The sequence below is a fragment of the Hemicordylus capensis genome, chromosome 4, assembly GCF_027244095.1.
Source record: "Hemicordylus capensis ecotype Gifberg chromosome 4, rHemCap1.1.pri, whole genome shotgun sequence".
Taxonomy (NCBI): Eukaryota; Metazoa; Chordata; class Lepidosauria; order Squamata; family Cordylidae; genus Hemicordylus; species Hemicordylus capensis.
Window position 1 is genome coordinate 490,594 of NC_069660.1, and position 27,532 is coordinate 518,125.

The 27,532-nt window shown below is 55.7% G+C and overlaps 2 protein-coding genes across 2 annotated transcripts in view; both read left to right on the forward strand.

The window, feature by feature from the left end:
• Positions 1–7,282, forward strand: part of LOC128322123 (uncharacterized) — a 54,671-nt gene extending 47,389 nt beyond the window's left edge. The window contains exon 3 of the mRNA XM_053242871.1: positions 6,705–7,282. Within this exon, the coding sequence (XP_053098846.1) occupies positions 6,705–6,904 (200 nt within the window). The 3' untranslated portion in view covers positions 6,905–7,282. The remainder of the gene's footprint in view (positions 1–6,704) is intronic.
• Positions 7,283–7,345: 63 nt separating this feature from the next.
• CDH22 (cadherin 22) overlaps positions 7,346–27,532 on the forward strand; it is a 70,226-nt gene continuing 50,039 nt past the window's right edge. Inside the window, exon 1 of the mRNA XM_053247548.1 lies at positions 7,346–7,499. Within this exon, the coding sequence (XP_053103523.1) occupies positions 7,353–7,499 (147 nt within the window). The 5' untranslated portion in view covers positions 7,346–7,352. The remainder of the gene's footprint in view (positions 7,500–27,532) is intronic.

Consider the following 27,532-nt stretch of genomic DNA (forward strand, 5'->3'; position numbering starts at 1 on the left):
GCAGCCCACCCAAGAGGCATTCTGGCCAGAGCAGGGGCTCTTCATAAGGACATCAGGACAGCCCTGCTGGATCAGGCCCAAGGAGGCCCCTCCAGTCCAGCCTCCTGCTTCACACCATGGCCCGCCAGATGCCACCTCAGAGAAGCCCACAGGCAAGGGGGGATGCCTTGCCCTCTCTCCTGCTGTAGCTCCCCTGCCACTGGTGTTGAGAGGCAGCCTGCCTCTGAGGCGGGAGGTGGCCTTATAGTCACCAGACTAGTAGCCATTGATAGACCTGTCCTCCATTAATTTGTCTAAGCCCCTTTTAAAGCCATCCAAGCTGGTGGCCATCAACGCATCCCATGGCCAGGAATTCCATAGATTAAGGATGCACTGGGCAAAAACGTACTTCCTTTTGTCTGTCCTAAGTTTCCTAGCCTTCCGTTTCATGGGGTGACCCCAGGTTCTAGTGTGATGTGAGAGGGAGAAACATTTCTCTCTCGTCCTTGCATAATTCTATAGACCTCGATCATGTCTCCCCTCAGTCACCTCTTTTCCCCATGAAAGAGCCGCAGGTGTTGTGTCCGTGCCTCGTAAGGAAGGGGCTCCCGGCCCCTGACCATCTTGGCTGCCCTCCTCTGCCCCTTTCCCAGTTCTACAAGGCCCTCTTACGATTTGGTGACCAGAACGGCGCGCAGTTCTCCAAATGTGGTTGTCTAAGGGCATGATAGTATTACCGAAGGATTCTGGCCGCATCCCTCTCTTCCTTCCATCTGCCTTTCCTCAGCACTTGGGAGGAATCGTGGACATGGAGTTGGGAGTGACTCCAGCACCATTCAGGCCCGCCCAGCCCTGCCACAAAGGCAGGACCTTCCAGCTCTTCACGGGCCACCCCACGTAATCCTGATCAGAGCATTTGCCCAAAGTGGAGAGCAGAACTAGGTGCTTGGCAGGCGAGAAGGGCTGAGGCGGCTTGAACGCGTGAACCAAGCAGCATCTGGCCGGGAAGAGGAAGGGGTGTGTGGAAAGCCAGCAGCCACAAGAAGCCATCAGATGCCCGCCCCACCACACCCTTCGAGGAAACAGCCCCAGGCCCTCTTGCCCTTCGGAGGATCGATCAAGGGTCACACTTGGGGGGCAGAAATGGGTGGGGTGGAGGACAAGCCAGCTCTTGCCCCCACAGCAGCTCCCTTTCCACAGAGAGTAGCGTTCACTTTGGTCAGTGCCGACCTGGGCTTGGGTCTTCAGGGCTGAAGGGGAGGCTGAAGCTGATCTCCTGAACTGGGTGGGGGTCTCCTCCTCCTCCTCCATCTGCTTCACCAAGCAAAGGCCACCACCACCACTAACCCCCCCCCCCACCGCTTTAGAAGAAGAGAAAAAAGGAATTCTGCAGGGCTGGCATGGAAGCCAAGAGCTAAGCCCAGGCCCTCTTACCACCCCGCCACCAAGAAGCCCAGCTCTGCATGGCCCCTGACCTCCCCCCTCCCCCTGCTGTGGGGAAAACATATCTCCCAGTTAACTGCTTCAGGTGCGCCTCTTCTCTTTGCCCAGCAAATTTATTGCCGCTGTAGGTTGCACCAGTCTCTGGAGCTGGTTTGCCCACAGGAAGGTGGCAGATGCCGTTTCCGAAGGCGGTTTGTCAAAAGCCTGAAGAGCAAGTGCTTCAGATGGTCTAGCCAGACCCCCAAGGTGACCCAGAGACAGTTGAGACCAGCATCCTCAAACCACCCTTGCCTTGGGACAGGGGAAGAGGGCGGCCACGGCCCAGGGGTGGCGCATCCCCTCGGCAGGCAGAAGGCCCCCAATGCAGTGCCCGGCAGGATCTCCGGGGAGGGCTGGGGAGTTGCTGCCCGGCCGGCCCTGCAGACAGGAACAGGGAGGCAGGCGGCCCCTTTGGGGCCTGGCTCCGTAGGAGGCCGCTTTGTCCTCATGGTGCCCCGGGGTGAAGCGCTCCTGGACCGGAGGAGGCATCTCGGCTGTTTCCGGGGAAGATCCATCCTCCTTCGTCTCAAGAAGGGGAACTTGCAGCAGGCATATTTATTTAACGTAGTTATTTCACCCAAACTTGCATGTCTGGGCAGTTTATAACAAAAATGACAACAGAGGAATTAAAACATTGGTTAAAATAAATGACAGCAAACAGTTAAAACATTACAACAATTTACAACCTTCAAACAATATTTTAAAACAGTGTTAAAACTATTTAAATAGTATTTAATTAAATTAGAAGCCTGGCTGAACAGCTGTGTCTTTAGAGATTTGTTTAAAGTTGTCAGAGATGGGGAGGCTCCTATTTCAGCAGGGAGCGTCTTCCAAAGCCTCGGGGCAGCGACGGAGAAGGACCGTCCTGAGCAGCCGCCAGACAAACCGGTGGCAACTGCAGACGGACCTCTCCAGCTATCTCCATGGGCGGTGGTGGGGCTCATGGCAAAGAAGGAGACGTTCTCTTCTGCGGCTCACTTGCTGTCCTGCAGGGCAGTGTGCGGGGGGGGCCCTCCCGGGGGGGCCCTCCCCAGCAGGGCAGCCTGTCACTCCTCCCCAGTCGCTGGTGGGGGAGGGCGCCGAGTGCAAATCCATCTGCATTAGGACTTCTGTGGCCTGAAGGGGGGAGGAAGCCCTTCCGCGAGTGCTCTCTCTGCAGGTTAAGCAGCGAGGCTGGGCAGAGGGCTACCTGGTGATGGTGCCCCTGCCCTGGCGTGCCCTCCCCAGGCTGTCCCCATGGGCAGAAGATGGTTCCCCCCTTGGAAGGAGGTCCCCTTCCTGTCTGTCTGCTGCATTCACCAGGGCTGTTTTCTGCTCAGGCTGCTCATTTGTGGTGCCGGTCGACACAATGGCAAATGCAGTTCAGAGTAAGCAAGTGTAAGGTGATGCCTGTTGGGGCAAAAGAACCCCAATTTCACATCTATCACTGATGGAGTCTGAGCTGTCAGTGACTGACCAGGAGAGAGAGCTTGGGTCGTGTTTGAAAATGTCGACTAACTCTGAGGTGCAGCCACATTTGGAGCACTGCGTACAGTTCTGGTCACCGCAAGGGAGCAACAGCAGGAAGGAGGGCAGGCACACACCTCTTGCCTGCGTGTGGGTTCCCCAGAGGCGGCATCTGGTGGGCCACTGTGTGCAACAGGATGCTGGACTAGATGGGCCTCCTTGGGCCCGATCCAGCAGGGCTGCTCTTATCTGAAGAAGGACATTGCAGAACTGGGAAAGGTGCAGAAGAGGGCAACCCAGATGATCAGGGGCCTGGAGCACCTTCCTTATGAGGCAAGGCTACAACACCTGGGGCTATTTCGTTTAGGAAAAAGATGACTGCAGGGAGACATGATCGAGGTCTATGAAATCATGCATGGAGTAGAAAGAGTGGGCAGAGAGAAATTTTTCACCCTCTCTCACAACACTAGAGCCAGCGTGGTGTAGTGGTTAGAGTGCTGGACTAGGACTGGGGAAACCCGAGTTCAAATCCCCATTCAGCCATGCTATTAGCTGGGTGACTCTGGGCCAGTCACTTCTCTCTCAGCCTGACCTACTTCACAGGGTTGTTGTGAGAAAGAAACCTAAGTCTGTAGTACACCGCTCTGGGCTCCTTGGAGGAAGAGTGGGATATAAAATATAAATAAATAATAAATAACTGAAGGTTGGGAAATTTAGGGCTGATAAAAAGAAGTTCTTTTTCACATTCTGCATAATTAACTCATGGAATTCTCTGCCACGGGATGTGTTGATAGCCACCAGCTTGGACGGCTTTATAAGGGGCTTAGATGAATTCACGGAAGATAAGTCTATCAATGGCTACTAGTCTGGTGGCTTTAGGCCACCTCCAGCCTCAGAGGCACGATGACTCTAAATTTTGCTTTTTTAAATTTATTTGTTAGATTTTTATACTGCTTTTCATTAAAACAATCTCACGGCGGTTTACCAAACATAAAACAATAGAAGACTATAAAACAGTTACACAATAAATATAGTCAACTGAGATATAGAAATACAAATCTAATTAAAAGTTTAATAACATACACAAGAGGATCATAAAACACAGAGCAGTGGCAACAAAAACAACATTCATGTAAAAGCCTGGGGGCAAAAAGCCAAGATTTCGCTGGGCTGGAGACTGAAGAGCAGATGTCCACCAGGAGAGCATTCCAGGGTCTGGGGGCAGCCACAGAGAAGGCCCTGTCCCGTGGGTGCAACAGCAGAGCCTCTCTCACCATCGGCAGGCGGAGCTGAGCCCCCTCCAATGACCTCGTCACGCGGACAGGAACCTTTGGGAGCAGCAGGCGCAATACCAGGAGAGAAGGCGCGTCCCCCCCCCGCCTGGGGGCTCCCCAGAGGCATCGGGTGGGCCACTGTGGGAAACAGGAGGAGGCTGGACGGGATGGGCCTCCTTGAGGGGCCTGATCCTGCAGAAGGGCTGGCCTTCTGTCCTTCTGTTGTCGCTGCCTTGAGACATTGTGGAAGGCGAAGGGGGGTTATGACAGTGAAGCCTTGGTTGCCCTCAGGAAGGCTCTTGTGGCCCTTGGCAGAGGAGCAGAAAGGGCCCCCAGGCAGGGGAAAGCAAAGCATGGGGGTGGCCTCCTTGAGCATGTGGGGAAAGGCGACAAAGGGACTGACCACATGTTACACCCATGGGGGGCCACTCTGGATTTCAGCCCCCACACTTGTTTGTGCTTGTTTTCAACGTGTTGATGAGCGTTTTCTTCAAGGGGGGGGGATTGGGAATGGAGAAGAGGGTGTGGAACTCCCAGAGCAGCCACAGTCCCCTCCCTCCCCGCTCTGTGTTCTGGGGAGGGCTTCTTGCTGGAGAGGGCAGTGTGCCCCCCACCCCGCAAAGCTCTCCCTGCTGCTGGAGTGTGGGTGGGGCGCAGAGAGGAAGAGCCAGGCAGCCCCCCCCCCAGGCAGCTCGTGGAGTGATGCTCCTGGGCTGGTGGTCTCAAAGCTGCCCCCTTTCGGGGGGGGGAGCACTTGGCCAGCAGCCGGGCCGCGCTGTCTGAGCTTTGGGGAGATTTCTTTCAAAGGGAGTCACTGATAACGAGAGGTTAATGCTTCCATTTACTTCATGAGCCTCAGTGAGGAGGTTCCTGCGGTAGGAGGCTTCTGTGTGGGGGGGTGTGGGGTGGGGGGTGTGTGCTGTGGGGTCTGGCCTCCTGAGGGCTGTTTCGGGTCTCTTTTGACTCTTTTCTTTTCTTTTCTTTTCTTTCTTTCTTTGGAAGGGGTCGTAAATCTGTAGCCTGTTCCTGTGCGGGTGGAGGTGTCGGGGTGGGGGGGTGGTGGACCGTGTGGGCCAGCAGCCTCTTACGGAATGGCTTGGGAAGCCCTTGTGTTGAGCTGAGGGGAAGGGACCTTGGGAGGTCTTCTAGTCCATCCCCCAGCCAGGGGCGTAGCTAGGGGAGAGGGGGCCCGTGTCCATCCCTCTCTCCGGCAGCCCCCCAGAGTGAGGGAGATAAGGAAGCAAATAGGGAGGGGTGGAGCTGGGGGGCCCTCGGGAGCCGGGAGCCCAATGTCGCCTCACTGAGAGCGGCACCCCTGCCCCCAGCTGAGTGCAGGAATCTGCTCCAGCCGCCAAGGCTGGCCTGGCCTCGCGGCTAATCTGGCAGGCGGCCGTTTTCTGTGGATCTTGGCAGACCAGGCGACTACAGTGAGGCAGATGGAGCATGGGAGACCCCAAGTACAAAACAGACGCCACTCTCAAAGTTTAACAGTTATAACACGTGTTGACGCAATTATAACCATTATTATAGCCGATACGTTTCTGAGCAAAATACAAGTGCTGGTTATTACCTCTAAAGCCCTGAATGGCTCCCTTCGAGAGCGCCTCCTTCGGTCTGATCCCCACCGCATGCTAAGATCATCTGAGGAGGTCCGGCTCCAGTTGCCACCGGCTCGTCTGGTGGCAACCCAGAGGCGGCCCTTCTCTGTAGCCGCTCCTGGACTGTGGAATGCGCTCCCTGCAGACATCCGTAGTTTGAATTCTTGACTGGCATTTAGGAGAGCCCTAAAGACCTACCTGTTCGGCCTGGCCTTCCAGTGCTCTTAAAGTGTTTTAAAAGGTCTTTGATGTTTGTGAACCGCCCTGAGCTATTTTGTAAGGGCGGTCTAAAAATCAAACAGATAAAATAAATAATAATTAAAAATAAGAATGCGACAACCAAACCCAAGAGCACCCAGTCCAGTCATAAGTACCCTCCCCAAACTGCCCTGGGTTCTCGTGCAGCTCAGTCGGTGGCACCCGGTGGGCCTGAGAAGTGTCCTTTCCCAAGGGGCGGAGGAGCCACAGCAAATGTCCCGACCACCGTGGCAGCCCTTGCACCCCCCCCCCACTCTGAGGGATCTGCTGGGGGGCCGGGCAGGAGATGCTCTCGGCTCCTGCAGGGACCTGCCTTTCCTCAAAGGTGCGGGAGGGGTTATGTTGCCCTGATCATGGATGTGGAGCGGGGGCTGGGGTTGGTGGTCTGGCAGCTTAAATGCTTCCTCGGTGTCCCTCCGTTAGCCCCGTTTGGGGTTTGAAGTGCAGCCTGGTGGCGATCATGGCAGGCAGAGGTCATTCCAGGCTCCCCCTGCTTGCTGGGGTGAGGATCGCACCGGAGTCTACTCCGTGGTCCTCCCCCCCGGCTCCTCCTTGAGCCGCCGCAGCAGCAGTGCCCTCCCTCTTGGGAGGGGGCAGCCACGAGACTGTGCCAGAAGGCAGAGATGCTCAGCACCCCCTAACCCGCCGCCCTCTTTGTCTTTCCTAGGCCCCTGGATGCCAGCGTCTTGCGCCAGCCGCTCTGACCAGGCCGATGATGGAGGGGACCAGCAGTCGCTTGGGCCAGGCCCCGATGCCCAGAGCAGGAGCCCAGAAGCTGCCCCGGGAGTGGAGTCCCTGAGCCCCCGGCCCCCGCCCTCTGACGGCCCTGCGGCCTCGGCCATGGCGAAGAAGAGCGCTTTTTGGTGACGGTGCTGGGCTGAGCGAGCCCCGGGGCAGGTGTGCGGCTGGCCCTTCTCCCTGCAGGGGACAGCGGCTCCTCCCTGCTCTCCCGGACAGCGGGGCACGTGGGAGGCCTGCTTCTGCCCCACCCGATGCCTGGAGCCCGGCAGCCGGGACGGGGCTGCTGCCTGGAGGAAGAGAGGCGCCCGGGCCAGGAGAGGCCTGCTGCCTGCCCCTCGCCCCCCCACCCCCCGGCTTCCTGAGGAGTAGCGCTGCCCCAAGGATGCCTCCGCTGCTGCCCCCCTCCGAGGGCTGACTGGGCACCGTGGCTGGCAGCTCCCCTCCCTGCCCAAGGGATGCCCACGCCCTCTCTGCCAGCGGCCAGGGCTCCGTGGTGATGGCTGCTGGGGGCTGCTCGGGGGGGCTGCTGCTGCTGCTGCTGCTCTGGGCACTGGGCTGTCCCGTGGCCCTAACGATGCACGCCGAGCCCGGGGGGCTGGGCCAGGAAGAGGCCGGGGCTGGCGGCCTGCCCGGCAGCGGGCGCGTGAAGCGGGGCTGGGTCTGGAACCAGTTCTTCGTGGTGGAGGAGTACACAGGCACAGAGCCACTGTACGTGGGGAAGGTAAAGTCGGCTGGGTCATGTGGGCTGAGTGGCCGGGGAGGGGGGCAGAGCAGCGCTTGGCTCTCCAGGCCTGGCCAAGCGGCTGGTGGGCTCTGGGGCGGGCGGCAGGGGCCTGGCCCCCCTGCCCATCCAACACGCCTCCGGCAGCCTGGCCGTGCCTTTGCTCGCCCAGGGCCCCTGTGGGCTTCCTAGCTGATCCCGCGTCTGCTTGGGCCACTCTGCAGCTGCCTCCTGGTGGGAGACGGAGAAGTGGGGAGGGGGCAAAAGCACAGAGCCAAGAGACAAAGTTATGGGGGGGGGCAAGAGCACAGGCGCTCAAGGGCAGAAGCGGGAGGGCAGACGCTGAAATGCGCCAGGGGAGCCAGGAGTCAGGGAGAGCCAAGGCCTCTGCACTCGGAGTCCTAACCCCGGAAGAAGGCCAGGAGGATCGGAATGGCAGCCCTGGAACTTGAAATACGGGCCTTGGAAGGCATGCTGTGCTCAGAAAGACCCTAGCCAGCAGGCAGCTGCGCTGGGTAAAACTCAGAAGGGAGCGAGACAGCAAGGCGATGCCATCGTGGGAGTTTGCTAAAGGCCACCTTGCTGAGCAAAATGCACAGGTGGTGCTTTCCAAACTCGACCACCCAACTTGCAAGAGACAGGTGACAGTAGCAGCCGTGGGGGGCTTCAGCTCTCCCCACATCAACTGGAAGTCTAACTCTGCTAAGAGGGGGAGGTGGTCCAATACCCTCCTTGGTCCGCCTTGCTGACAAGCCTGTCTTTCTGAAGATGGAAGAAGGAATGGGCTGGGCTGGGGTCCAGTCATCTGGGACTTAGGCCTTACCAAGCGGGAGGAAGAATTGGCTGAAGAAGTGAAAGTGGTAGAGACCCTTGGGGAAGGTGGCCCTGCCCTCTTGGAATGAATGACACCACGGGGAGGGCAGCCTGAGCAGCCGTTCTGTTCAGATGGCAGTCCTCCACACTCCCAGGCCTGACAGCTGGATGTCAGTACCTAGCAAGACCCTCGGACAGATTCTGAAACTGTCTCTGTGGGCCCTGAGCAAGGAATCTGGTGGCTAGTCAAGAACAGGTCGTGCCAGACTCATCCGACCTCCTTTTTTGGGGGGACGGGGGACGGGGACAGTAGTAGATGATGGGAATGCTTTGGACATAGTGTACCTTGGTTTCAGCTAAGCTTATGACTTAAGCTCCCATGATATTGCTGTGGACTAGATGGCAAAACGTGGGCAAGGTGAAAGAACTGCTAGGTGGATTCTCAACTGATTTGAGCGGCTGCACCCAAGAACAGCTCCATGTCTGCCGCGGTGGGTGGGGGGGGAGTATTGAGTGGAGTGCCTCGGGGCTCTTGACTGATCCCTGTGTTCAACATTTTTATGCATAACTTGGAGGAGGCAGCAGAGGTGTTGCATGCATATCAAATCTGCAGGTGGTGCACAGCTAGGGGGTGTGCGTTTGGTCGCTAGCACCTGAGAAGGCAGTATCAAGATGCCACCCAGTCTGAACAGGTCCCTGACTTTAAGAGCTGTTGGGCAGGGGAGCTGGCTGCCCTCTCTTGGCTCTCTTTGCTGCTGGTTTTTGGACAGAGGCCGGCTGGCCATTGGCCAGGGGTTGCTGCACTGAGCAGGGGGTGGGCTAGAAGACCTACAGGGTCCCTTCCAGGATCCAGGCATTCTCAGGGAGCTCCTTGCAGGAAGTGATTTGTCACCCCAAGGCTGGTCTTGGGCAAGTCAGGGAGGAGAAGGGAGCCAGGGGCATGTTAAGGGGCTTAGGAGAGCCATCCCCATCCCCTCATTGTTCTCAAGCCCCCCAAGGATGCTCACCCTCCTGCCACAGAAGAAGGCTTCCCTTTTGTAAACAGTGCTGACCTTTTGTGGTGAACTGTGTTGAAAGCCATGGAGTGAATGGCTGTGGAACACACACACACGCAAACACACCCACCCCACTGTCAAATGGGAGATGGGTTGTTGTGGGTGCATGAGTCGCATGTGGTGCCTGGAGTCTGAGGACCGTGGAAGGACAGGGGGTGCTCGGTCTGCACCATGTTTGCGATGTTTCAGCCCCTCTTTGTGCAGCTCCCTGAGGAGCTGTGGTGCTGCTGAAGGTGCGGAGCAAGTGGGGGGTGAGGGCCGTGGAGCCCTGCCTGTCAGCAAGCCCTGGCCCTGAGGCTGCTGCCGGGGGGCTTCCTCCCCATTGGTTCTCCCCCGATTCCTGTGGGATGGCGTTTCATTGGAGGAAGGCAAAGCCAAATGGCGCAGGTGGACATTGATGACAGAGGTCCGTTGGGTCTCTTCCTGGCTCGGCCACAGGCACGCCTGGGTCCGCCCCCCCTCCCCCCCTCTCCTCTTTCTCTCTCTCTCTTTTTCTATCGGTTTTTCTTTCTCTCTTTCTCTTTCTCTTTCTCTCTCTCCCTCCACCCCTCTCTCTTTGTTTCTCTTTCTCTCCCCGCTCTTTCCCTCTCCCTCCCTCCCTCCCTCCCTCCCTCCCTCTTTCTCCTTCTCTCTCTCTCTTGTTCTCTCTCTCCTTCCCTCTTTCTTTCTCTCTTTCTCTCTCTCTCTTTTTCTATCGGTTTTTCTCTCTCTCTTTCTCTTTCCTTCTCCCTCCCTCCCTCCCTCCCTCTCTCTCTCTCTTTTCTCTCTCTCTCTCTTTTTCTATCGGTTTTTCTTTCTCTCTTTCCCTCTCCCTCCCTCCCTCTTTCTCTCCCCCCTCTTTCTTGGATCAGAGTTGCCTCCCCTTCCCTGTCTGTGGCTTGCCCTGGGAGTCCTTCATGTCGCTGGACCTTGGTGTTGAGTGTGGTCAGGTGCAGTGAAAAGCCAGGGGAATGGCCAGCAAGAGGCAGGCGGCTGCTTCTGGGGAGCTCGGCATGGCTGTAAGGAACTGAGGCAGACACGGATGGATCCCGAGAGAGGCCAGGAGGAGGGGCAACATGGTGTTGCCTGCACAAGAGATGGGCCCTGGGCCTCCCTTGGGGCTTCCCGCCATGGGGGTGGTGGAGCCTTGGCCCGTTCCCACCAGCACCGGAGACCACCCGATACCCAGTGCTGTGTCCCAGTTAGCTCATGGGCACCTTTTGGTGCCCCAGCAAAGTCAGGCCCAGGGCAGCTGGCTGGGTGGCCCTCCCTTGGTGTCCCCCTGGGCCCTGGTGGGGCGACAGAGAGAGAGAGAGGGAGAGAGTGTGTGTGTGTCTCACCCCTTCCCCAGAGATTGCAGTGCTTCCTGGGTACCTGGCAGGCCAAGCACTCTCTTTAGGCTGCTCCTGAATCACGAAGCTAGGCTTTGCCCCATGGGAAAGGGGGCGAGCGCTGCATGCGCTGCCCTTGTCGGTTCAAGGGGGGGAGCAGGGGGAGGCCTAGCCATGTGGATGCCTCTCTGAGGAGCCTCTGTGGGCTGCTTCCCCACGTGCTTGGGAAGGGCTCTCAGTGCCAAGAGCGGTCTCCTGGCAATGTCCAGCCCTGGGGTGGGATGTCAGGATGAACTTCTCCTAGTGGCTCTCAGGCGCAGCGCTTGGGGCCTCTCGCGGGAGTCCAAGCCCCCTCGCCAGGGACATCCCAGGGCCTGCCTCCCACCCTCAGGCCAAGGGGCCGCCCCGTGGCCTCTTCTCCCCATCCTCCCGCTCTCCTGGGCCCAGAGCGGCCCCGGCCAGGAGCAAACTGCTGCTTCCCAACGGAGCCAGGCGGCCGGGCCCTTCATGAGTGGCACAAGCGTCTGCGCCAAGCCCCAGAGGCCCTGGGATGGCCTCTCTGGGCCCCCCAGCCCTCAGGCAGGCAACCCTCTCTCCAGGTGGCTCACGGGCGCCAACCCCCTAGCTGCTCACCTCCGGTCAAAGTGGGGCTTGTGCAGCGAGGCGGCCACCAGGGGAGATGCAGCCAAGTGGCACCTCCCGCTGCCGGAGCTGCCGGCCTCCCTCCCTGTGGGGCTTGCCCTCCTCGTCCTCTTGGAGCTTGGCTGCCCTCAGCTGCGTGGGGTTCCGGCTGGGCCCCTGCTGTCCGTGGGCGTTGGAGCAGCCACCCATGGCCCACCCGGGCAGCCTTCCCTGAGGACCGGGGCCTGCAGCCTGGGTGCCGAGGACGGGGGCTCTTTCCAGGGCTCGGCCCCTGAGGCCACAGCTGCTGCCGGAGATGGGCAGAGCCCTCCCAGGGAAGGCCGCTCTGGAAGCTGGGCAGGAGAAGGGCTGGAGCCAGAGGCTTGGAGCCGGCCGGCCTCTGCTCCCAGGACTGCTGCCGGCCGCTTGCTGTGCACTGGAGCTCCAGTTAATTCACAGCTCCCCGGGGAGCGACTGGAAGCGCCAAGCCTTGGCGGATTCCAGAGGTAGCCTAGCAACAGCCTCATTTCCCAAATGAACCCAGGCACCTCCGACTAACCCATTTTACAGCCCCTTTCCACATCACTGGCCGCAGCAGCTGCCAGCCCCACAGCAAGGGCCAGGCGACGGCCGGGAGGGCCCGCTCTCTGTTCCCCCAGTTGCCCACCCCCCAAGCCCCTGTGGAGGCCCCTTGATGGTGCACCCAGAGAGAGTGTTCTCTACAAGGGCAGCTTCAGGGCCAAAGAGACTCCCGGGGGGGGGGGAATCCACCCTCTTCATATCCTTTGGAACCCAAATGGAAGGATCAGCCATTTCTTCCATGGTGGCTGTTCCACCCTCCCACAGATCTGACAGCCAGGAAATTCCTCCTGATGTCTAGCTTCAGTCTGTTTGCTTGCACGTTACACCCATCGAAACTGGGCAATAGAGAACAAGGCCTCCTCCTCCTCCCTTCAGATCTTTGAAGACAACAGTCCCTCCGGCACTGAAAAGCAGGGAAACAGCCCCAGATCCCACCTTCAGCTGGAGCAGCCCTCCAAAAGGAATGGAAAGGGGCGGGGGCAGATGGAGGGAAACAGGCACCCAGTGTTTCGTTCACGGATTCCCTTTTCCCCTTCCACGTCCCCTAAGGAGCTCCGGATGGGGTTCTCTGTCTCTCACACACTCTCCATTCTATCCACACCACCCTATGAAGTGGGTTAAGCTGAGGCTGTGACTAGCTGGGCAGGGATTTCAACCCACGTCTCCCTGGTTCGAGTCCAGCTTTCTACCCATGATGTCAATCAAGAGTCTGCACATGCATCATGACCCTACTGGAGGTGGGGGGCAGGGGGAGTTCCCTGGAGTTGGGCCATTGTCAGTAAGAGATTCACAGTAGGCTGCCACCATCCACTTTATTTTAATGTGGGACAAGCCCCTCTCTTCATATAAGATCACTGGGGGAGGTTAAAGTGGCAAAATCCACCCTAGAAGGGGCTGAGCAGTCCTAGGCCACCTAGGTGTGTGACTAAGGCAGACCCAAAATGAAGAGTAGCACACTTCACCAACAAAGGTTTATCATCAGGTTAAAAGAAAAAGGTATGCAATAAGAATTGTCTTTTCATAAAGCCGATTATAATAGAGAGGGAGTTTTCATTAACCTGGAAACGCAGATTCCAAGCAATCCATGAAGAAAATAACTTCCCTCACGCCTCTAACTGACTTGGTCCTAACTTACTATTTACAGGCTTTCCCATTTCCCCAGCAGCTCTCAGCCTGCTGCTTCCTTCGAGAGGGCCCTCCTGGGACAGACTAAGTAGCCGAGCAAAGCTTTCTCTTCTCCAGTAGGTGGTTGAGTGGGTAGTCCCCACCCAGTCCTCTCGACTGGTCCTTCTGTCTTGAATTCCCCGGGCTTTTTTCCTTACTAGGCGGCAGCTGCTCTAAGTGAGGCCTAGCCCTCCCTCCAAGTCTTCCCATCACTACACCCGCCTGCTTAAAACGAGACTCAGGGAGTGAAGCGCTTTCATGACCCGCGTCGAGTTAGGAGGATTAGAACAGGGACATCATGCTATGGTTTTAACTGTAAATAGCCCAACCTCGAGGGCTAGCTGTTCCTCAACACCACAACGCTTTAGGGCAATGCAAAATATACCCTTAACAAGCCAAACGTTCTACATCAGTTAAGTGCCTTTTAACAACAGGCATATTTGAATTGTCTCTTAGGGCTCGTCCTCAAAAGGTCCCCACGGTAGAGCAGTGTTAGTTTCCCCCCTGATGTATTCTGTTCGGAGTTACACTCCTGAGGGGCCAGGCTCCAATGAACTTTTTTCTTCTTTTTGTGCCGGGCTTCTTGCAGTCCTTGAAGGGCAGCATGATCTGTGTGTGCAGTTTGAACCTCTGGCCCCATAAATACTGGGGCAGCTTCTCCGGAGCCATTTGGTGGTGAGACGGGACTGACACCCACTGCTCCATTCTTGGCATCAGGGCAACTGCCTCTGGCCACTTGGTGGCATGATCAACCAGTGTAGGCTACATTGCTTGCACGGCGGGTCTTAGGCCAAATGTGTCCCATAATGTCCACTGCCACTCTCTGGAAGGGCGGCTCTGTTACAGGAAGGGGCTGTAATGGGGCTTTGACCTTGTTTGGGATGGTACTCACCCGCTGACAGATAGCACAGGATGTCGCATAGTTGGACACATCTTGGCCATAGGCCCCCCCCCCCGCATAAAAGTTTTGTCTCAGTCTCACTTTGGTCCAACCCACCTCCATGTGCCCAGTGGGGTGATGATGAGCTAAGCTTAGCAACTTCATATGGGATTCTGTGGGTACTATAAGTTGTTTGGGGGGCTCGTACCCAATCGGCTGCCTTTTTGGAAGGAATTCCCAGTACAGCAGTCCATCCTTCTTAAGGTACCTGGGTTTCTGGTGTCTGCCAGGGCTAGCCGGCCCCCTTTTACCATCTCTCTGATCTTATCGAGGCTCTGGTCTTTTTCTTGTGCCTTCTGAAAGGCTTCAGCTTCCGGACCCCGATTAGGCTGAGGAGTGCCTGCTAGGGTGGCTTCTGAGAGGTCACCTTCTCTTGCCTCCTCGCCCTCAGACTCTTTAGTGGGGAACCCCGCTGGAGGAAGGAGTGCGAGTGCAGTTCTGGGAGTCTTATTTTTTTATTTTATGTATTTATTGTTAGAGTTCTATACCGACTTTCATTCAAACAACCTCAAGGCGATTCACACAGAAGTTAAAACAAGACTACAAAAATTACACAATTAAAATATCAGCTAGAATATAAAAATACAGATCTCATTAAAAGATTAAAGAACAAGTACAATATAAGCATAAATGATACAAAGCAGCAGCAATAAGAAAGTCATCTAAAAGCCTGGGTAAAAAGCCAAGATTGCAAAAGCTTTCTAAAAACTGTGATGGAGACTGAGGAGCGGATACCCACCGGGAGAGCATTCTAGAGTCTGGGGGCAACAACTGAGCAGGCCCTGCCCCGCATGCACGACAGCCGAGCTTCCCTCATTGTGGGCACCTGGAGCAGAGCCCCCCCCAGATGACGGTGTCAAGTGGGCAGAAACCTGTGGCAGTCCTGCAGGTATCCAGAGCCCAAACCGTTAAGGGCTTTAAAGGTCAAAACCAGCACCTTGAAATGGACCTGGAAACAAATTGGCAGCCAATGCAGCTCTTCCAAAATGGGTGTGATGTGATCCCAGCGGGCAACTCCAGATAAAATCCTAGCTGCCGCATTTTGCACTAGCTGCAGTTTCCGGATATTCTTCAAGGGCAGCCCCACGTAGAACACATTACAGTAATCCAGCCATGATGTGGCTAAGGCATGGGTAACTGTGGCCAGATCTGCCTTCTTGAGAAAGAGACGCAGCTGGCACACTAGCCGAAGCCATGCAAAGGCACTCCTGGCCACCACCTCCACCTGTGCTTCCAAAAGCGGAGCTGGGTCCAGCGATACCCCCAAGCTGCGTACTTGCTCCTTCAAGGGGAGTTCAACCCCATCCAGAAATGGTAGAATCTCCTCATCCCAAGTGGCTCTCTGACTGACCAACATTACCTCCGTCTTGTCCGGACTCAGTCTCAGTTTATTGGCCTACATCCAACCCATCACGGCGTCCAACCAAGAGAACCAGCATGGTGTAGTGGTTAGAGTGCTGGACTAGGACCAGGGAGACCCGAGTTCAAATCCCCATTCAGCCATGAAACTAGCTGGGTGACTCTGGGCCAGTCACTTCTCTCTCAGCCTAACCTACTTCACAGGGTTGTTGTGAAAGAGAAACTTAAGTATGTAGTACACCGCTCTGGGCTCCTTGGAGGAAGAGTGGGATATAAATGTAATAACAACAACAACAACCCCTGATTCAGGATATCTACTGCCTCCCTAGAATCAGGTGACAAAGAGAGATAGAGCGGAGTGTCATCTGCATATTGCTGACAACTCGGTCCAAGTCCCCAGATGACCTCTCCCAGCGGTTTCATGTAGATGTGAAACAGCATGGGGGACAAAACTGAACCCTGCAGGACCCCACGGGGCCGAGCAGTAGTCCCCCAGCACCACCTTCTGGACCCTCCCCCCAAGAAAGAACCGGAACCACTGCAATACAGTACCTCCAATTCCCATATTCAAGAGGCGGCCCAGAAGGATACCATGCTCAATGGTATTGAATGCCATCGAAAGGTCCAGCAGAACCAACAGGGACGCACTCCCCCTATCTAGTTCCCGGTGTAGGTTGTCCACTAGGCAGTTTCAGTCCCATATTTGGGGCAGAAGCCAGACTGAGAAGGCTCCAGATAATCCATATCATCCAAGACTCTGCAGTTGGGATGCCACTACACGCTCTATCACCTTGCCCAAAATGGGCAGGTTAGACACCAGTTTATAGTTGTTCAGGTTGGAGGAATCAAGGGACCAATTTAATTATGGTCTCACCATCGCCTCCTTGAGGCACGATGGCATCTTGGCCTCCCTTAATGAGGCATTGATAATCATCTCCAACCATCTACCTGCCCCCTCCTTGGCAGCTGATTCCTCCCCCGTTACCTGGGGGGATGTGTGCAGCAATGTCTTTGCTACAGGAAACAGCTCCGCTGGTCTGCACTGAGCAGATGCAATGGAGGCGGAGAAAAAGCATTTCTTCGCCACTGCCACCGCCACGGAGTAGTCCCTAAAATGGGCTCTAGCCCGTGTTCAGTCAGATTCGTCATGACTCTCCCTCCAGCGTTGTTCCAGCCGTCACCTGAGTTGTTTCATCGCCCTAAGCTCCGGGGAAAACCAGGGAGCAGAACGGGCTCTACCAAGCCAGAGAGGGCGCTTGGGGGCAACCGTGTCAGCAGCCCAGGCTGTCTTTCTGTTCCAGAGATTTTTCTTACCCTTCTCTGCTGTACCTGAGTCCAGGGTGGGCTCTGAAGGGGTTTTGGACTGGCAACTGTAGGTGGCTTGCAGTCAACACTCTAGCCCCTCCTGTTCGGGATCTTTCTCCCCTGGATGCAAGCTGTCCCACAGCACGTGTGAGACCAGGTCATCGCCAACCAGCATAGCTGGCAACGATCCCCAACTGTAAACTCCCATCCCCTTTGCCCCTCTCCCGTTTGGATAGGCAACTTCGCTAAGGGCATCCCCTTCTTCCAATGGGGTCCAACCACCTCCCTGGCAGGTTTCCTGCTTCTGATGTATTTGAAGAATTTTTGTTCTTCGACGTGGTCTCTGTCTTCCACACCAATGGGCTCTGCGCCTGCACAGTGCCCTCGTCGGAACCTCACAAGCTCCATTCTCCTGCTTGGGGCGGGAAGCCCTCCCCCAGCCACTGTAGGCGGCTGCGCCACTCCTCGTCCCTTCAGTCTTCGTCGTCCGCGCTTCAGGAGATGTCGTGGAATCTGCAACTCGGCAAGGAGTAGGAATCTCCTCTAGCCTCTTGTTGTTTTCTTCCTGCTTTTCTTTCGTTCTTTCTTATTTTTCGCGTAGTCGCTTTTTTTCTTGGTCTTTTTTTTTTTAAACAGGGTTTCCCCCATTCTTTGGCGCTCCGATTCCGGCTGGGGCAGAGCATGGTGGCCGGCCGGCCAGCCTTCTGCATTTGTGCCAGGCACGATGAACTTCAAGAAATGTCTTTGTTGTGGAAGTAGCATCCCTCCCCCCGATACTCATACCTGGTGTCTTCTTTGCCTGGAGGAATCCCACATTGTCGAGACCTGTCTTCATTGCCAGAGGTTTGCGAAGCAGAGGCCGCAAGACTAGGGCTTCTCGCCTACGCGCAGCCCTGTGGGACTTGGCTCTACGTTTGCCGGAGGCCTGATCATTGAACCGGTCCGTTAAGATGGCTTCTTCGACATATTTGGAGTGTTCGGAATCTGCTCCCGTGGAAGCTGAAATCCTGGTCTCGGTACCGGTTTCGGCATCTCCCGTCATCAACCCCTTGATGGTTTCGAGCAATTCGGTGCACTCTGAGGACTTACCTCAGCACCCTATGCCCACGGTGCTGGACCCTTCTCCTGCTTTTTCGGTGTCAATACCGAAGAAAAAGAAGAAAAAGCCGAAGTTGCCTCATAGTGTACTGGCAGGTCAGCACCTCCCTCCTATTCCAAAGAAAAAGAAGGCTGTGTCGGTTCCTACCTTAGAGGCCCTGCTGGCCAAGAAGCCTAAGTTGGATGCGGGACAGGACCATACCCCCCTAGACTGCCCAGCAAGGGTGTCGGTCCCGCCAATACCGGAGTCATCGTTTTCTGTTTGGTCTAGTTCACCACTGGCCGGGAATTCTTTTGCCATGGCACCTGATCATACCCGCACAAATAGAGAGCTGTCAGTGGCGATGGATGAGCCTGGTTATGCTTCATCTGAGGAGGAGGCGTATTCACTGGACAAGCTCACTGAAGACGCGTCGTGGCTGCCTCGGCATCATTTGTCCCCTCGACGGCACCAGGAATGTCTCCTTCCTAGGGATCAGAGTTCCCGTTGGGACTCGGAAGATCGCTCCTCTGATCACAGACAGGATCGGGACTGGGACCATCGTGAGCAAAGGTATATGGATCGGTACCATATGCCAGGGCGCCACTCCCCCTTGGATGAGGTTGAGCCCTCCTCTAATGGTGCTTGGCGCCAAGACTTGGGGGCGTGTGGGCATTACCAAGTAGACTATCGTTGGGACTACTCAGACTATGCTAGGCCTCGATATGGCCCTCGGTACTGGGAAGGTCCCAAATATGGGACACACTGAACTGTTTGGGACTGGCGTGAGTCCCCCTCACACTTGGAGGGGACACCTCATTCTCAATCCCCGCAATTCTCCCCTCAAGATCGGCCTGAGCGGTACGATTTGCCCTCTGCAGCTCCGGTTCTGCAACAGGCATCGCTGCCTGCTCAGGTGCTGCTGTCGGAGCCTCCCATCTTGGTATCGGACATTATGGGAAGCAAGCTGGATTCCCCTACGGTTGCGACGACTTTGGCCCAGGATTCTTTGGCGCCTCCAGAATCGGACTGTGAGAGCAATCCTAGTTCTCCAGGATCGGAGGCTGTTTTCCCAAGGTCATCCCCACTGGACATACAATCATATTCTAAGTCTGTTTCTCCGTCGGAGGATTATAAGCAATACTCCATGTACGTGGCCCACATGGCTTCTGCCCTGGGCGTGAGCCTCGGTATGCAGTAAAAAGGAGAATTGGATCCCTTGCTCAGCCTTATCGATGCGGAGGCCAAGGCACTGCTTTACCCCTGAACTCGGCATTGTTGGGGGTCATGCAGGGGCGTTGGAAAATGCCAGCGACTCTTTCTCAACCCAATAGGCACTTGGAGAACTTTTATAGGGTGCAACTGCAGGATGATGCGGCTTTCTTAAATAATCATCCCACCCCTAATTCTATTGTTGTTGAAGCGTCTCTGCAGAAGGCCAGGGGTCACAGCCAGTCGGCACCGGGTGACAAGGAGGGCAGAAAGTTGGATTCCATTGGGAGGAGGCTTTACTCGGCCTCGGCTCTCCACTTAAGGGTGGCCAACTATCAGACCTACAATGCCCGCTATAACCACTTTCTGTGGCCCCATTTTTGGATCTCCTGCCACAGGACAAATGTGATCCGACTAAGGTGTTCCTCCGCGAGGCAGTAGAGGTGGCGAAACAGGAGCTCTACTCAGCTAGACACTTGGTGGAGTGTGTGGCCAAAGTGATGGCCATGTCTGTTGCTCTCTGGCGGCATGTCTGGCTGTGTTTGTCTGGACTGACCTATGAGGCCCGGGCAGGGTCAAGGACCTTCCCTTTGAGGGTTCTAGCCTCTTTGTGGAACAGACGGACGATACAGTCCAAAAGGTCCAGAAGCTAAGGAGCACAGTGAGGTCCATGTCTTACTCTTCATCAACCCCCAAACTACAGAAGCCTTCCAGGTGGTCTCCTTATCAACAATAGAAGACTCTTTCTCAACAGCAATCTTTGTCCGGGTGTTCCTTTCGTGGCATCAAGTTCCAGTCCTGATACAAGCCAGGCCTCTGAGTTCAAATACCCATTCAGCCATGAAAACTAGCTGGGTGACTCTGGGCCAGTCACGTCTCTCTCAGCCTAACCTACTTCACAGGGTTGTTGTGAAAGACAAACTCAAGTATGTAGTACACCGCTCTGGGCTCCTTGGAGGAAGAGCGGGATATAAATGTAATAATAATAATAATAATAATAATAATAATAATAATAATAATAATAATAAAAATACTAAGACGGCCTTTCAGAAACAGCGCCTGAACACCTTTCCAAAGAAACAATGACTCGGGGTACTTTTGGACTCGCCTGGCCCCATCTTTGGCGAGCTGGGACAAGGTGACCTCGGACCAGTGGGTCCTCACGGTCATATGTTTGTGCTGTGCTCTTGAGTTCTGTGGGACGCCACTGGGGTCGTGACTACTCCGTATACTCCGGAATTGGACCAGGAGGTCTCTGCTCTCCTGTCGAAAGATGAGATAGAGTGAGTCGCCAATTCGGGGAGTCCCGATTTCTCTTCCCAGTACTTTGTCGTGCCGAAACTGGATGGAGGTCAGCTTCCTATACTGGACCTCAGGGCCCCGAACAGGCACCTGGTGTACTTGTTTCTGAAATAAATACTTCTGGCAGATCACATATTGCTTCACTTTCTTCCCTCTTCCTTGAGTGCTAGCTTGTTATGCACCCATTGGTGTAGAAGACAGAGACCACGTCAAAGAACTACAGGTTGCTTACCTGTAACTTTGGTTCTTCTAGTGGCCATCTGTCCTTTTACACACCCTCCCATCCTCTCCGTGGGGTCTACTGAAGCTTGACTCCGTGACTGAGGGGATGAGGAGTGGTGCAGCCGCATATTGCGGCTGGGGGCGGGGTTCCCGTCCAAAGCAGGAGAATTGAGCTTGTTGCATTCCAATAAGGTCTCTGTGCTGGCGCATAGCCCATTGGTGTAAAAGGACAGATGACCACTAGAAGAAGAACCAGCGTTACAGGTAAGCAACCTGTTGTTATTCCCCTTGGTGCTTTTAGCTACATGTTCCTCACACTCTCTTTCCCCCTCCCTTATTGTCGCCTTGCATTTCTTTTGCCAGAGTTTGTGTTCCTTTCTCTTCTCTTCATTTGGGCAGGCCTTCCAATTTCCGAAGGAAGTCGTCTTCTCCTTTATGGCTTCCTTGACTTTACCTGTTAGCCATGCTGGCATCCTCCCGGTCTTGGTGGTACCTTTCCCTCCTTTTTGGTATACAGTCTAAATGGGCTTCTAGTATTTGGTATTAAGTAAACTCCATGTATTCTGGAGCAAAGTGACTCTCCAGATTTTCTCTTTCAGTTTTCTTTTCACCATACTCTTCATTTGGGAGAAATTTCCTCTTCTGAAATTAAATGTTTCTGTGTTAGACTTCTTTGGTGGTTCTGAGTCCCACAAAGGACTAAATCCAAGGTCTCCTTCTCTCTGGTTGATTCCGTGACCAATTGTTTGAGGGCACAGTCATTCAGCGTATCTAGAAATGTGACCTCTTAGTCTACAAGACTTGTTGTGTGACCACTGGAGTATCTTCCCTTCAAGGGATGGAGCCGCTCTGGGAAGAGCAGAAGGTTTCAAGTTCCCTCTCTGGCAGCATCTCCAAGATAGGACAAGATTTTTTTTTTTAATAGGACAAGATTTTTTAATTGAACCAGCAAACTACCAAAGCATACAGTACGTTGCCAAAGCACAATTATATACAAAGTGGTTGTTTGTACATGATATATCTACAGAGATTTGGCTGAGAGAGATTCCTGCCTGCAACCTTGGAGAAGCCACTGCCAGTCTGTGAAGACAACACTGAGCTAGATAGACCAATGGTCTGACTCAGTAGATGGCAGTTTCCTATGTTCCTATACCTGACTGTGAATTTACCTAGTCTATGTGTGGGTAATTGAAGTCACCCATTATTACTGCCCTGCCTCTCCTTGACGCCTCCCTGATTTCCTTCTGCAACTCCCAGTCACTGTCAGCCTTTTGGATCCGGAGGGCAATAGCACGTCCCCAGTAGCACGTTCCCTTTCCGGCCTTGTATTGTCTTCAGGCCAGACATTGGAAAGAATTTCTTAATGGGAAGAGCTGCTCAGCAGTGGAATAGTGTTTAAGGTCACAGTAGTATGGTGATGTATTCCTAGCAAAAATTGGAAAACTTTGGGGCATGACCACCGCATGTGGAAGTAAGATCTTTGTTACATTCCTTCCAACACAGTTGTGAATAACCGGGATCGATTGCTGCCAGCCTTTAGGATCACTTAGATCTCTCATGTGAGATACATAAGAACATAAGAACGGCCTTGCTGCTGGATCAGGCCCAAGGGGGTCCATCTAGTCCAGCCTCCTGTTTCACACAGTGGCCCATCAGATGCCGCTGGAAGCCAAAGGGAAGAAGTGAGAGGGGCCTGCCCTCCCTCCTGCTGTTGCTCCCCTGCAACTGGGACTCCGAGAGGCATCCTGCCTCGGAGGCTGGAGGTGGCCTGTAGCTCTCCGATTAGTAGCCCGTGAGAGACCTCTCCTCCTCCATGAAGTGGTCCAAAGCCCTCTTCAAGCCATCCAAACTAGTAGGCAGCACCACATCATTCAGCAGAGAATGCCACGTTGATAAATGCAATATATACTTGTTAGGCAATTATAGAAGGGGGTGGGTGGGAGGTAGATGAGTGGGTGGATCCCCCCTTCCCTTCTCATTCTCCCACCTTCTTTTCTTTCCCCCAACATAACTTTGCAGCCATTCATAAAAGATGCCACGCTGCCGTATAGTTAAGTTTGATATTACAGTAATGACTGCCAAAATGATTATCCGTTTTTGTTCATGACTGGGAAACCCGTACCCTGTTTGTTTGTTCCTTTTTTGCCATAGTTGGAGGGATGGGCGCTCTCTCCTCCCCTGACGGTTCCCAAGCAGAGCTGAGAGGGCTGCCTGTCGGGGATGTGGGGCCGTTTCCTGCGCTGAGCCGGGGCTTGGACCTGAAGGCCCCCAAGGGCCCGCTCTCCGCTCGACACTTCTGTTGTTCCTGCCATCTTCTGTTTCGATCTTAGGAATTGATTCAGGAATGTTGTGACTTTAAATCATGTTGGTTTTTAAAAATGGTCCCCATCTGCAGAAAGGTCCTCTGCACATGTCCAAAGGCACAGTTCCTTTCAGTTGCGCTGGGAGAGCTACTCTCACTGAGGGTGGCAGCCTGGATCTGTTTTTTCCAGCTGTTTCTGTGTGTGCCTGATGGCGATGGTGAGGGCAGCCAGTTGAGCACCGAGGGCAGAACGAATCATACTTACCGTCAGTGCAGACGGGATGTGGGGTGGTCCCTCTGTGGCCTCCTCTATCTTGGCTCCGGGCAGCTGCATGGGGGTGGCTGTTGCCTTGAAATGACGGGGAGTGGGAGCCTCATTGGGCCTGAAGCCCCCCCTTCCCCGGAGAGAGACTTCTTCTCTTTGGGTGCCCTTCTTCTTAGGGGTCTGGGAGGGCAGCCCCTGGCTGCTTGTGGGCCTGGCCTGCCCCCTGTCTGTGAGCACCTTGGCTTGGCCAGCTCTTCCTGCAGGGTTTTGCGCTGAGCCCAGGGCAGGGGCCCAAGCCTTCTCCCTCCTCTGCCCCTTGTGCCCATGTGCAGGCATGCCAGGGAGGACCAAGAACATTTTCATGAAATCTGGGTACTCGAGCTAATCCTTTTTTGGAAGTGTAATTTCCCCAGAGGCCCCTGTCAGTTTGATGTGGATTTCCGTGGTTTTTTAAAATAGAATTATGGGGTCAGCATGAGTTACAAACTTGTGCCTGTGGACAGATCTATTTTAGATAGAGGAGGGGATTAAAGGGGAAAAACAGATTTAATTAAGTTGCTAATATTTAAAGGAAATTGATGAACTTGGGCTTTATGAGTTGGAGCACACAGCAAAAGCGCCTTCATTAAGGGCACATTTTTATTTGATTTCCTTTCTTCTTCCATCCCAGAGTCATTTTTTATTTGTGTATCTGTGCTTTCTGTTTAATCGGTTTAATAAGGAAAATGCACCTCTGCTCACATTTAATTTTGATTTAATTAGTAGCAGGTAATTAATGGCCTCGTAAAACCCCAGATTTCTAGCCCTTTAGGGCAAGGAAGCAATTTCCCTTTTTAACAAACGGAAGAGATGAAAGGTTTTTGTCCTTTCCCCAGCTCCCCCCCCCCTTCCTTCTTGAGGTTGCCTGATGCGTCTCCTCTTGGTCAGAACAAGCTCAGGTTCTCTCATGGTTGTGTGTGGGGCGGGGTGGGGTGGGGGGCAGGCTTCAGGGCATGGGCTTCCATCTGGCATGGGGGTCGCTTTCCCACCTGAGGGAGAGGAGGAGTGGGGTGGGTGGGCTGCCATGCGCTCCTTGCTGGGCCTGAGGGCCGTTCTGGGGCTTCCGGCGGGAAGCGAAGCATGTGGCACAAGCCTGGCCGAGGGCGGCAAAGGGCCCCTGCCTGCCTGGGCCCCGCGGGGGCTCTTCCGCGCCCAGGCCCTGCCCTGGGAGACGGGCGGCCCTGGGCAGATTCCGCTCCGGGCGGAGGAGTCCTGTGTGCTGGGCAGTGCTGCTCCCTGCGTCTGCAGGAGGGCATTGCAGGACTGGGGAAGGGGCAGAGGAGGGCAGCCCAGAGGATCCGGGGCCTGGAGCTGTGCGCAGCTGACCAGGAGGGAGATCTGGGGGTCCTTGACCTGGGCAGCTCCTTGAAAGTGTCGACTCGGTGCGTGGCAGTTGTGAAAAAGGCAAGCTCCATGCTAGGGCTCCTCCAGAAAGGGACTGAAAAGAAAACTAAGGCAAGGCTACAGCAACTGGGGCTTTTTAGTTTGGAAAAGAGGCGCCTATGGGGTGTGTGTGTGTCATGACAGAGGTATAGAAAACGATGCCGGGAGTAGAGAGAGAGGACAGAGAGAATCCCCCTCCCCGCCTCACAACCCGAGAACCAGGGGTCATCCCATGGCTAGGAACTTTAGGGTCATACTTTTCACACAGCATGTATTAATCTAGGGAATTCTCTGCCATGTAATGTGGTGATGGCCACCAGCAGTCTTTCGAATGGCTACTGGTCTGGAAAGCTAGAGGCTACCTCCAGGCTCCGAGGCAAGATGCCTCTGAATACCAGTGGCAAGGGAGCAGCAACAGGAGAGAGGGCAGGCCCTCCCCCTTCGCCTGTGGGCTCCCCAGAAGCATCTGGTGGGCCACTGTGTGCAAGAGGATGCTGGACTAGATAGATACATAGGAAGCTGCCATAGACTGAGTCGGACCCTTGGTCCATCTAGCTCAGGATTGTCTACCCAGACTGGCAGCGGCTTCTCCCAGGTTGCAGAGGCAGGAATCTCTCTCAGCCCTGTCTCAGAGATGCTGCCAGGGAGGGGACTGGGAACCTTCTTCTGCTCTTCCCAGAGCGGCGGCTCCATCCCCGGGGGGGGGGATGTCTTCCAGTGCTGCTCACACTTCTAGTCTCCCTTTCATATGCAGCCAGGGCAGACCCTGCTTAGCTAAGGGGGCCAGTCCTGCTGGCCACCACCAGACCAGCTCTCCTCTCCCAGCTGGGCCATGGGCCTGATCCCGCAGGGCTCTTCTGACCTGGAGTGCCCCCATGGGCCCCATCTGGGGGGGCAGCCAGATGGAGCGGCACAGGTCACCCTCTTTAGGGCAGCTTTAGTTAATCCCACTCACCTGTTCCCAAATCCCTCTTTACAAGCTTTCTAAATGAGAAGTCAGATTCCCAGAATCCCGCTCCCCCCCCCCCCCCCGTGCAGACACAGATGCTTGTCCATCTCCCACCCGAGAGAGATCGACGGCAAGAACAGCTCATCCAAAGTAGTCGGGGGGGGAGGGCGGGGGCCGCCTAAGGAGACAGCTTGGGCTGCTCTTCTCTCTCCTGCCTTGCCTGAGAGCTGCATTGCTTGCAGGCTGGCTATTCGTCAGGTAGAGCTGCATGGGTCCCTGCACAGCTCTACCTGGTGAATGGCCTGCCTGCAGGCAGCGTGGTTCTCAGGTGGGGTGGGAGAGAGAGAAGCAATCTTTGGTGCCTCCTTAGGACAAGCCACTAGTGGCCTCTGGGCTGCACCATGTGCACTTCAGACTGAAATGGGAGGGGGAAAGGCATCTGCAGCAGGAGCAGGGAACGTGGCTGTGGCAAAGCCCAGGGTCAGGTTGCTGGTGGGGAGGGAGCAAAGCCCTGCCGTGGCCGAAGGGCCTGGAGCCCAGCCTGAGAGAGAGAGTCAGTCAGTCTCCCCTGGTGGTGATTCTCTTTAGTTCAGCAAGGGGGGGAATAACTGGCCCTCTCCGTCCCCAGGACAGCATCCCTCCAGTGGCTGCTGCTGGAGTCCATCTTCCATTTCTCTTTTAGATGGTGAGCCCTTTGGGGACAGGGAGCCATCTTGAGAGGTGCACCTGGGCCATTTTGGAGCCTGGACCTCAAGGACTTTGGAGCCCCACCCCGCTCCCTGTGCAAATTAAGCATCCTCGTGCTCTGCTGGGCGACCACACCACCCGGGGCAGACTGGAGAGGATTGGGGGCCCCCCAGGGGCTATGGAGGCGGCCCTGGACTTTGGCCCCGAAGTCCAGGGGTGAGAGTGCCTCTGGCCGTCTTATTTATTTATAACTCTTGGGGCACTTTGGTTGAGAAGTGGCCTATAACTGTCCGCCCCCTTCTTGCACCCCGTGCTTCGTTTCCCAATCCTGCTGGCCCAGAGGCCCTTCTCTGGAGCCGGGCTCAGGACCTCCTGCCTGCCTCGGAGTGGCTGTTCCGAGAAGCTGCCCAGGGCCGGGCATCTGGGCCCACGCCTGGTGGCGAGCAGCCCCCCAGCAGCCTGCCCTCTCTCAGCCGCCCCCCCCACCCCCCCAAGCTCCCCCTGAGCTGACTGGCCCCGAGGGAGTCCCCTCCTCCCCGTCCCGGGCGCCGCCTGATGTGGCAGCACCGTCCAGGCGAGGGCTCGGGGGGGGGGGGGCGGGCGGGCGGGCGGGCGGGCGGAGGCGTCTCGGCCAGGCTGAGCTGTGCAGCTGTCACTGCAGGCCGGCCATCGGGAAGCAGCTGCCGCCGCACAGGGGGGGCAGCGAGGGCTCCGGCTGCTGCTCTTGGCCGCCCGGCTGGAGGCGCTCTCAGGTCTGCTGAGCCCAGCAGGTGGGGGGGGGCCCTGCGTGGCCGCTCCCGGGGGTGCCCCAAGAGGGCTGGTCTTGCCTGCTCCTTGCGGCTGGGGGCGCGTCTTCCTTGCTGGGCGGGGGGGGCGGCGGGGGGGCGCTCCTGGGGATGCACGCCCAGGGCTTGGCCTCCGTCAGGCTTCTCCTCCCCAGCCAGGTAAATAGAAACATAAACTGTACCTAACAAGACAAATATAATGAGGGCCTCATAAAAAGTGGCAGCACCGGCATAAATCCTGGCGGCGGCGGCAGCGGCTGGAGCCGGGCGTGTGTCTGGAGGTGGATTATGGGACTGCAGTTTGGAAGATGGAGTGGCCCATAAACATTTTCATATTTCATTAGCCGATTAATGGACGGCTCCCTTTTTTGGCAACTTTGCTGATTCTCAGCAAAAATTGCGGGGAGGGGACGAAGGCGTCTGATGCAGCCTTTCCGGGGGCCGGTCCCCTTAGGGATGGTCCCCATTAATGCCTGTGCCACTTGCCACGAAGCTGAATTCTGCCTGCCCAGTTCCTGTTAATAGATTTCTCATAAGTGGCTGGATTGTAAAAACCTCATAACTCAGTTTAATGCCACCAATAAAATTATCTCCGGACGTCTGGCCCAGACTCCAGGGAGCACTCTGGGGCTGGGGGGAGCCACTGCTTCCCCTCCCCCC